The sequence below is a fragment of the Puccinia triticina genome, chromosome 16A (assembly GCF_026914185.1).
Source record: "Puccinia triticina chromosome 16A, complete sequence".
Classification (NCBI taxonomy): Eukaryota; Fungi; Basidiomycota; class Pucciniomycetes; order Pucciniales; family Pucciniaceae; genus Puccinia; species Puccinia triticina.
The window spans coordinates 3,197,626-3,208,308 of NC_070573.1; the positions used below are offsets into that span (position 1 = coordinate 3,197,626).

Here is a 10,683-nt window from a genome sequence, read left to right on the forward strand (position 1 = left end):
CGCCCAGCCGTTAGCGATTACAGCAAGACTGAGATCAGATGATTGGCCTACTTGTTGTCTACACGGATTGTAGCAAAGCAAAGCCGCCCAAGTCCTCCTCGGGGTTGAGATAAAAAAGGTACTCAGCTCTTCCTTGTCAGTCAATCTCTTAGCAGGAAGAATTACTGATGCGGCCTGAGAGCTGTTTGAGTTGTTTTCCTCCTTGGGTGAATGGTCCTGCGTTGATGTGATTTTTTTGCGGGTGCGAGGCATGACATTTGTTGAGGGTTGGTGGACAGAGTCAGTGGGTTGCTGAGCAACATCACATATCTAAATACATATCCATATTCAAAGCGGACCAGGGGCGGGGTCTTCCCGGTCCCCCCCGGGGGACAGGCGGTACTTTAGGGCAGTACCCGGGTACCGCACCGCTTTTTGCCAAAAACCAGGCACCCGGCACTGCCGGACAGGTGTGGGTGGTACCCGCGCAAGGGTGCCGGGTACCCCCCAACGGGTACCGGTCAACATTCTCTACCCCTGGCTACACAAGGTGTCCCTGAGGTTTACTAATGCCGTGAAGCTAAACAGATGTTCTAGATAGTGTATCATTATTGCAGAAAAAAATTTGGAGTGTTTGGAGCACTGTAGCTAAGTTTTCCAGGGATTTCCTATTAAGGAAATCCACCAAATTAACCCCCTGTTCCACAAGGCCTTCCTGATGTTTTCTACTGCTGTAAATCTCAAAATATTGTCTAGACAGTGCATCTAGATGGTGGTAAAAGTTTGGGAGCGTTTGGGTGCTCCAGTGAGGAGATATGAAAATTTCTCTATTTTCTGGGATTTTTTGTCAAATTAAAATCCTGACTCTTGTTTGGGATTGCGGAATTACAATTCCGACTCCCAAAACGCCCCCGGGTCAAAATTCTGTCAAGAGGACCCGGGGGAGATGTTGCAAAGCGGTCCACGTGATGTAAACTCCATTTGGGAGTCGATTTTTTAATTCATGGGAGTTGATTTCTCAACCCCCTTAAAAAAAGTTACAATATTGGTGCTTTTTTGCGCAAAATCCCGCACCCGGACCCGTACATGGCACCCGCGTGCGGGTCCACTTGGCAATCTCTAGTTGTTATGCTACAAGTACTTGTATACTGTAGTGTCATGGTAGTGCTGCCTTTTTTTGTTGCATTCAAGAACAGGCAGCCGCTGCAATTCCCTTTTGTTACTTTTTTAATGTTTAATATTTTGGGTCATGTGAAGGCAATTGTTTTGGAATTAAAGTACTGTAGCCCAGGGCTTATTTCTGTTACTTGCAACAGGTGGAACAGCAAAATTGAAATATTTCTGAACATGCATAAAAATTATATAGAAACAAAATATACCTTTTTTACCAAAAGAAGTGGGTCTAATTTAGAGGAAAAATGAAATCAACCAGGGGGGAGCTCTCATCTATAGCTACTTTGAGTCTTAATGATTAGGATATGTTTTGCGGCAAATTGGGCAGCTATTATGGAAGTTCTTGACCATCCACTTATAAATGCATTGGAAGTGGAAGTAATGTGGGCAATTCTTGAGTTTTGCAACTTTGGTGAAAGACCACTTATTCTCTTCAACTCGTGTAGGTGACTTGTATGGTACAAGACAAATTCCACATATATTGTTGGCTGAATCACCACATAGGACTTGTGATAATATATGATCGGAGGGAATAGAAGTTGAGCTGCTGTCGTGATTGATTCCGGTTTGTTCATCATCATCGACGTTAGGCTGGTCCACGTGATTGTAAACTCCGGTTTTCTGGTCCTGAAGCTTTTCTGATTTGCTGCTGGTTCTTCCAAGTTTACCGCCAAGTCCACCACTCCCACCTGGTTGGCTGTCTGTGGTGGCTAGCAAGTCCAGAGCATTTTCCAATGAGGCTGTCATGACTTGTCCAATTTTGATTTGTAACTTTTGTTGGTCGCCATAAGGCATATATCCCAAAATATCGGTGTTGCTGTCGAAAGCAGCTTTGGCTTGAATTTCGGCTAGGGCTCGGTGGTACTGATCGATCAACTCGTGTTGCCGTTCGCGGTTCGCCAAGGCGTTAGCCGTGATCGTTGGTCCAGTGGTTGTGCTGTACCACTCGAGAGCAGCTTGTAATTCTCTGATGAATGCTTCGGTCTCAGCTGATTGGTGAGCATTGCGCATTGAGCGATCGAGGCCAAGCCATTGCCTAAACCTCCGTCCAAACCCTCGTGCTCGAACATGACGCGTCCTTCTCTCCCTGGTCGGCTCGGCGATTTGCGGCGGAGAGTCAGCAGAGTCTGAAGGCCTCCACAACGGTTGCTCCTCTCCTACTGAATCGTACTCGTATGGATGTGCTGGAGTATGCTCCCATAGCCTCGGGTGTACGGCCAAAGGCACCAGGACAAAAGAAGACTACGTGAGCAAAAATTACAAGTGAAAGGTTATAGTCAGTTTGTTAGTTTGTTTGTTCGATGCACATTAGGATGTTCCCTAAATTCTACTTGAACTCAACTATAAGACTCAAGATGAAAAGCTTCATAGCTGGCCAATTTGCTCCTGCTTCTTAGACTTGAAGACTGGAGAACACCGGATTGCTATCAAGTTTTAGTCCATAGAGGTCCACAGTGAAGTGAGGCGCGTGGGTAGACAATTTCCCCTCGAACTCATACAGGTTCGAGATAAAGTATAACTACAGTCTGGCAATACATAAGTGGGTAGCACTATTTTAGTGTGTGACAAGTTGGGGAGACGCAAACAAAGGCCTGAGACGGGCTGAGGGACCTCCCAACAACATACACGCATACGTCCAAGCTACGCCCTGAGGCTAAATTACTGGTTTAGGATAGCTCAATTTAGCGGGCCTAAACCTGAAATCAAGCCTGAAGTTTGTTGACCTGGGGTTTAGCCTGGACCAATGCAATTACCGGCGGGTTAAGTTCCCTGAACTCGTCAACTTACCCGACGAATGCGAATGCTCTAACGACGGCCCCATGGTCTTTCCTTCGCCTCATAAATCCTGACCCTCCGGCACACACGTCTCAACAGCAATTGACGTTAGTCAGTCACTTTTAATCCGTCCAACAAGCAGGACAGCCAGACCAGACGGTCCACTTCCAGAGTGCCATGCATCTCACGTCAAAGGTTATTCAAATCATGGCACGCAGTGTGCATGACATCATACGGCACTAACCGTGTGGGCCCGGGAGGCGCGAAGCGTCTGCGAAAGTCAGCCTGGAGCACTGTTTTTTTTTTCAATTGTAGGGGGTGTAACAGCAAAAGCGAAGTATGATGCATATGTACAATCAAAAATCTTATTTCTTTATTTTTTTTTTATGGAAGAGGTGAGAGTAGACTATACTGAGCTGAACAAAATCAATCAATAGGGATTTCTCCCCGTCATTTGTTTGAGAGCATCTGTAGCTATTTGGATATTGCAAATTCTTGATTCTTGCCTTACTACTTATTTTTGGCAACTTTTATAGACAAATTCAAAGCTTTCAAACAGATTTCACAAGTACTGTTACCCTAATTGCCTACCACAATACACATATTTTTTCATTCGGGGGGGGGGGGGGGGGGGGATTGGAAGTAGAGCGGCTGTTGTCATTCTTGCTGGTTTTGTTAGGATTGATAGGCTGATCCTCTTTCCAGAAAGCTCCAGTTCACCTTGCTTATAATTCTTTATGTTTCTTCAATGCTTATCGGCTCCGGCACGATACGCTTTGGTAAGTTCACTACTTGAAGCTGCACCAGGTTGGTCGGCAATGGTAATTATCAAGTTTTCGCCATCTCGATTAACATTCAGGCCCCCCCAAAATTGCAGACCAATCAACTTTGCTTGTGCAGCCTTGAAAATATTTTTCCTTCCCCCCGTGGTCGACACGCCATTGGCTGGAGGTTTCTCGTTGAAGATAAATTTGCTCGCCATAACTAGCATGATAAAAGAATACTGCATGATCAAGAAATTACAAGTGCAAGTTTCCACGCATGGTCAGTTTCTTGGTTTGTTTGATGCTCATGAGTATGTTTCCTAATAACCACTTGAACTCAACTAGACTCAAGATGAAAAGTTTCATAGCTGGGGAACTTGCTCTTGATCCTTTAAATTGATGAGTGTGTTGAAAACTGGATTGATGCTGTCCGGACGGTTATTTGTGAGTCGGTCTTTTATATTGGCTAGATGGGCGGAGTAGGGCACTCCCATCCCTGCTTGATCCGATCAGCTTATCATTGCACGTGGGTCGACCCAAGGTGAAACCGCTTCAAATATCACATGAGTAGAAGGAATTCAGAACTTCAGCATCATTCTTTTCCACCATGAGGCGAGGCGCGTGGGCAGGCAATTTCGCGCCTGGCGCGCTCAAGACTGGCTGGAGATCAAGCACAGCCTTAGCTTAACCCAAGCCGATCGATCGGAGGTGTGTCAAGACCTCGCGGTCAAGCAAGCCTCCGAATTCGCTTCGCAAGGTGTTGACACGCCTTCCGATGGAGGAGCTTGTTGGGCATTCTCCAAAACTGGTCTCGAAGGTATATCGTGACGGAAAAAATATTTCTTTCTGGGATGATAAGGGTGTAGACGATGGCGGTGAAAGAAGGCAATGACGTCAGTTACACGCGTCATGGGCGATGGGTCTGAGGATGAGACGGTCTGAAATCGTGGCCGTGAAGAGGTCATGGGGGCTGTGGCTTCCTGTGCGAATGTATAGACTACTATTGTCCATCCTCTCACCCAGCAGATCATTCCATTTTATCACATCATTTATTTCGCCGACCCTTCAACACCTATATTTCAAGTCACCGCTACATCAGTCAGTCCACAAAACTTAAATGTGCTGCTTTCATTGAAATCATAGCGGTGTAGACACCTTGGCTTCTGGTTGACAAATGAAAAACCATTACCCAAAAGTCTGTAATTAAAACCTCTTCCTCTATATGCAATGATGGGTAGTTTTGATGCCAGTATTGGTAGCATTACGGTATATTGGCGGTTTTTGGCGCATTAACAGTAATTCTAACCACAACAGTCAGCCACGCTTTTTCTTTTTATTTTATTTTTAAAAAAAAAATATTGTATATATCGGGTGTGGAGGCTTTCTTTATGTAGTTAAAATACTGCAACACGAGTTTATGATTATTACTTGTAATGAGTGTAACAGCTAAACTGGAACGTAATGATTAGATGCAATCAAAATTCTACTTTTTTTCAAGAAGTGAGAATATCATTAGACGATTAGTATCGATCAAGAAGTAGTTCTTCTCCTTTTTTAAAGAGCGTGAGTAGCTATTTTGCGTCTCGATAGTCAGGCGACTTGGTGCGACAACTTGGACAGCTATAGTTGAAGTAATTTACCATCCAGTGTCGAATGCATTCGAGGTGGAAGTAATGGCCGCACTCCTTGATTTTTGTAACTTCAGAGAAGGACCACATATTCTCTTCGTGTCTAGGCGGCTCGAATCGTGACATACAAAAACATGTGTCTTGCTTGCCTAATATGACATGCGATATGTTTTTATTGGAGGGATTGGAAGTTGAGCTGCCGTCGCGACTCTTGGTGGCTTTGTCATGATTGGTAGGGTAAGCTTCAGTTTGTTTGCCCTTGAACTCCGATTTTCTCCTGGTTCTTCCAAGTTCACCGGCTGCAGCTTGATGAGAAGCGACAAGTTCACTACTTGAAGTTGCATCAGGTTGGTCGGCCGCGGTGGATAGTAAGATTTGAGCTTGACGCAATGAGATTGTATCGTGTCCAAGGCTTTTGATTAACGACTGGTGTCGTTTCTCGCAAGGCATGTATCCCAAATTGATAGTATTTCTGTCGAAAGCAGCCCTGGCTGGCACCAGGGCCTGGCGGTATAGAGTGAGCAACCGTGCTCGACGATGAACAGCGTCGATCCCCAAATCCACGAATATCCCCTCTTTCAAGCTTTTGACTAGCCAGGACTGAGCAGCAACGAATTCTTTCTCGCTTTCTTCGTCCACAGCTGATTGGCAAGCACCGGCCGCTGCGAGATCAGGGTGGGGACTTCTCTCTGCGCTGCTTGCCACTCGCCCGGAATCAGAGGGAAAAAATTCTCCCGTAGTTGATTCATGAGCAGAATTGGTCATCGGCCGATCAGGACTGGAAAAAAATTGCTGATCCATGGGTAGCGATCCTGTTGGAAAAGGACGGCGGCTTTCCCCTGTGGCCAGGGCGCTAATTTCCCTCCGAAAATCTGACTCCGTAACTAATTCCATCCGTTGAAGGCTCCCTACAAAATCGTCGCCATCTACTACACGATGTCCTGATGACCACGGTAAGACGGCCAAAGTTTCCAGGATAAAAAAAGGCTGCATGGGCCAAGATTGCAAGTAAAAAGTTCCGTGCGTAGTCAGTTTGTTGGTTTGTTTTTTGATGCACATTAGTATGTTACCGCAAATCTAACTGAACTCAACTAGAATCAACATGAAAGGCTTCTTTTGCCAACGCGTTCGTGAATATTTGACTTGATAAGTATATAAACACTGAATTGGCACCAAGTGAGTCGGGTTGTGTATTTGTGAGTCGGCCTAGTAGGTTGGCTAGTGGGTGGCCCTTGTATATCCTATCCCATCTCGACAAGGCATTGGGACACTTCCAAAAGCTTCAAACATTACGGACACTTCAAATAGCTTCAAACATTACATGGGTTGAAGTAATTTAGCATCCTTTCTGGCCACAGCGAGGTGAGACACGCGGGCAAAAGGCCTGGGAACTCAGACAGGTTGGAGATCAAGTACAACTTGGCAGCAGTTAGCTATCCATAGTCTACGTTATGTATCTAGTATTACTGTGAGAAGCGAGCTCGGCGAAGACGAAATTGAACACGTCCAGTCTGCTGACCGGCCCGAGTATTGCTGGCCAATTTTTGTCCTGAGCCTCCCTGACGAAAAAGATTTGATCAGCGAAGCTCGGTGAATCACCGACGGCCCAATCACCCCTCAAGCCTTCTTTGAGAATTACCGTTGATTACTTCTGCATTGCCGCACTTCTGTTTCTCCGCCCTATGAAAAGCTCGAATCTGAGTTATATAGAGCTTTGGATTGAGTGATCGTTTAGGATCGTTTCCATTTCAAAGTGTTTCCACTGATTCCCCAGTTGGGTTGTCAGCATACCACCTGCTTCGGGAAATTAAAACCGTAGCTGTTTCACCAGCCTTGTACTGTTCCAACATAGGGCACTTGGATTCCCAAACTTAGGCCCCAATTATAAACAATATTTGAAACTTTATTCAAATATATTTACAATTGTTTTGAAGCCCAGTTATAACTCATTCATAGCTAAATACAGGGTTTCAAAAGTGATTCAAAACCTAGCCAATTATAAACCCAGGCGCACAAACAGCCAATTTTGGCATTGGTGAGCAAGAATGCTGGCCAACTGGACTGTTCTACTTCACTAGGGGTCGACCAGTTGGCATGGGAACTCTCCTGGGGCTCGCAACCCAGTCGGCGGGCTTGCGTCGAACGGAGCCTATCTCAATCTGCAGACCTTGCCCGGCGGCTTTGGCCCGGGCCCCTTCAGCAACCCCAAGCCTCTCAAACGGAGGGGCCAAGGGACCCCGTCCGGAGGGCTTTCCGTACACCCGGGGACTCCTTTGACGAGGATCCCAAGGAATCCTCACAGGATTCCGCGTAGTGCCCCTGCGCAAAGTCAGGCCAGCAGCTGTTGGTCCACACGTTCTCGTGGGGAGGGGATGGAACGAGTGGGTTTGGGGGTTGGGTGGTGGATACTGGCATCCCAATTCAGCCAGCCAGATGTGTACATGGTTGATTGAAAGACACATCAACCTCAAGATTTATGGTACAGGAGCTCATACGGTGTATTGAGACCTGTAATCATGTACATTAGCAAATTTTGGCAAATTTCAATTTCAAAAGTCCTTGATGAGGACTTTTGAGCTCAAAAACACTTTTGAAACCCTGTATTTAACTATGAACGAGTTATAACTGACCTTCAAAACAAACGGAAATATATTTGAATAAAGTTTCAAATATCGTTTATAATTGGGGCCTTATTTAGGCCCATACTTTCTCCTTTCTCTCTCTTTTTATCTCTATTTGAGATGAAACAAGTCCTAGATTTGACTCTACATTCAGCAACTGCTTCTCTTGCATAAATTTTAGCAAGAAGAATCTGAGTCTTGGCACCACATGACTGAGAGAATATGTGATTCTGAGGGGAAGAAGAGATAATTGTAGGACAGAGAGAAATGAGCATAAGGGAAAGATAGGTAAAGAAAGGGGCTGTTGATTTTTACAATTCCTCTTTTGCAATGTAGGTACATTGCAAAATCAAGAAATTGTAAAAATACATAATATGCCCAAATCAAATAATTTTGCAATTTCAGACAAGAGTCAGGGCAATGTAAAAAAAGACTATCCAAAAATTAGATTGCAAAACTGTGCCCACATCTCTTTGAGGTGCAAATTTACAATTTAATTCTTACAATCCTTAAACATGGTAAAAAAGGCCGTTGTTAAATTGCATAAAACAGGAAAAACAAATAATTTTACAATTTCTTTTCTTTACAATGTGTGGCCAATGTAAAGAAACCCGCTGTAAATATACAATTATTTCCCCCATCATGGAGTTTTGCAATGCCTTGTAAAAAAGGTCACACCGGGACCACTGTTTTCTGCGAGCCAGGTGGTGCATGCTTGGAGGTGGGAGAGGCAGTGGGACGGGAGGAGACAAGGGGGCTTGAAGTCAATCATCAGGAAGCCGAAGCCATCGATTGTGTTGGCCCTGTATCCACTCTCTCCCGCCGCCGAGTCCTTGATCCCCGGCCGGATCGCAAACGACAGTTGATCCTCCAGCGTCACCCGGTAGCCTGCCGGCCGTTGGTCCGGCGCAACTGAGTCCAGAATCACCGTCCGCAGCGCAAACGCAAGATCGAAGCCGCCAGGTGGCCAGATGCCTCGACGCAACAGTTTTCCACTCACTCCCACCGTGCGCCAACCGGTCCTCTGCGACGAATCCTCACCAGGGCTGCTGCTAAACAGCGCGTTGGTGAGCCGCTGGTTAAACATCACATTGTGGCAAAACATGAACTGGCCAAGAATCTTGAGATGGTCAAGGAAGTCGAGATCAATCAGGAAGAATGAAAGCAGACATTGATCAATCTCCAGGGACCTAGATCGGAGTGACTCAATTACCGTTACCTCCGTCAGCAGATCTAGAGAGGGAAGTTCCATGGGCTGGAGCAGCCCAGCTCTGTCGACCCGGCAAGATCTCAGACGCTCTTCAACAGTCTCGATCAGGCCTTTCCGACGCTGGTCGATGTGTCTTGATCCGCCCACTTGGTTGTCATAGGGCTTCAAGCCAGTGCTGATGGCCTTGAGGAAGTCGCCTATGTCAAGCTCTTGTTCAATATCCTGCATGGTAGGGAGTGACACTCCCTTGGATCTTTGGATCGTAGCCAATGGATCATCTGAGAGCTTGATTCCATGTCTCCACGCAGATATTTGAAGTTTCATGTCGTGCCTCTGTCTGTTAAATGCTTTAAAGACTCTGTATGACAAATGTGGAAAGCATGGACTCAGCGGGCCCACCAAGCTAGATATATGTAGATAAACAAGCAGATGCGTAAAGAAAAAAAGTACTTTTCTAGTTCCGTAGGGGTCCATACCCACCGAGACTGGCCATGTTCTTCGGCAGGATACGTGAGACAGATCGGATGAAACGGGTTCGAGTGTCGCAGGATTCTCAATGATACGCCAGCCTTGAAAATTGACTCGGCCAGAGATATCGGGATAAAACTTGGGACGCGATCAGGACGGAACTAGGTTTGAGAAATTGGGAATAGGGCATCCAAATGTGAGTTGCTGGATGATCGTGATAAGCAGCAAGGTGGGGAGTGGAGAATGAAGTTTACTCAAAACGCAATATGAAGAAGGTGTTCTGGCCTCAGTTTGATCCAGATAGTCGCCAGCAAGGTCGAGATGAGGATCGACTGACAGTCGTGGGTCTGGTTGAATGCCGTATTGGCTCCAAAGGGATTGGTAGAGCTGGTCCTTTTCGTCTGGCCAAATGGTTCGTCGGCCGCCCAGATCGACACCCAGCCACGTCTGCCAGCTGAGCAGGAGAGCCGCACACACCCTGTCTAGTAGCCAGCTGAAGACGGCCTGAATCAAGCTTGAGGAACGTTGGCGGATGTGGATGTCTAGGTGGCGATAGACCGCGTCTTCTTGGCTGGATTTCTTTGTGCCTTCTTGGCAGCTTTGGATGAGGGTTGCGAGCGCTTCGAGGAGCTCGAAGAGCGGTTCGATCATCAGGCTGGCGGTGAGCAGCCCGGAGTCGAGCGCCGATTCGTGCTCGAAACAGTCCATGATCTCGGCGCGGATCCAATCCACTAGGACGGCTAGGCCGGAGCCGAGGGACTGGTGGGGATGGTAGGGATGGTGGGTGTGGTTGATGAAGCTCTCGATTGAGCAGAGGTTGGTGTACGCAGACTCGGAGAGATCGTAGAGTGAGCGCGTTGCGCTATCGGTTTGCCCACATACTCGTGGATATAGGTTGCTCTCTGGTCTCGGCTGCAGCTCATTGCGGGTGGATCGGGCGGGTGTCTTGAATCCGATCGATCGACGGAAGAAGTGGGTGAAGAATGTTGTACGGTCGATCGGAGATGAACTGGTTAGATTTCCAGTCTCATCAGCATACAACGCTAATGTGATTTTTTTGTTAT

General features: G+C 46.6%; 2 protein-coding genes across 2 annotated transcripts; both read right to left on the reverse strand.

Annotated features, from left to right (window-relative positions):
• Nucleotides 1-1,443: 1,443 nt before the first annotated feature.
• PtA15_16A311 (uncharacterized protein) lies at nucleotides 1,444-2,521 on the reverse strand (the record flags this gene model as incomplete). Its single annotated transcript, XM_053163989.1, has 2 exons — nucleotides 1,444-2,394; nucleotides 2,495-2,521. 2 exons carry the CDS (start codon nucleotides 2,519-2,521, stop codon nucleotides 1,444-1,446), a joined length of 978 nt encoding a protein of 325 aa, XP_053027958.1.
• A 2,742-nt stretch (nucleotides 2,522-5,263) lies between these two features.
• On the reverse strand, nucleotides 5,264-10,327 carry PtA15_16A312 (uncharacterized protein; the record flags this gene model as incomplete). The annotated part of the gene is made up of 4 exons (XM_053163990.1): nucleotides 5,264-6,261; nucleotides 8,626-9,509; nucleotides 9,602-9,780; nucleotides 9,881-10,327. The coding sequence occupies 4 exons, from the start codon at nucleotides 10,325-10,327 to the stop codon at nucleotides 5,264-5,266; spliced, it is 2,508 nt and encodes an 835-aa protein (XP_053027959.1).
• Nucleotides 10,328-10,683: the final 356 nt, after the last annotated feature.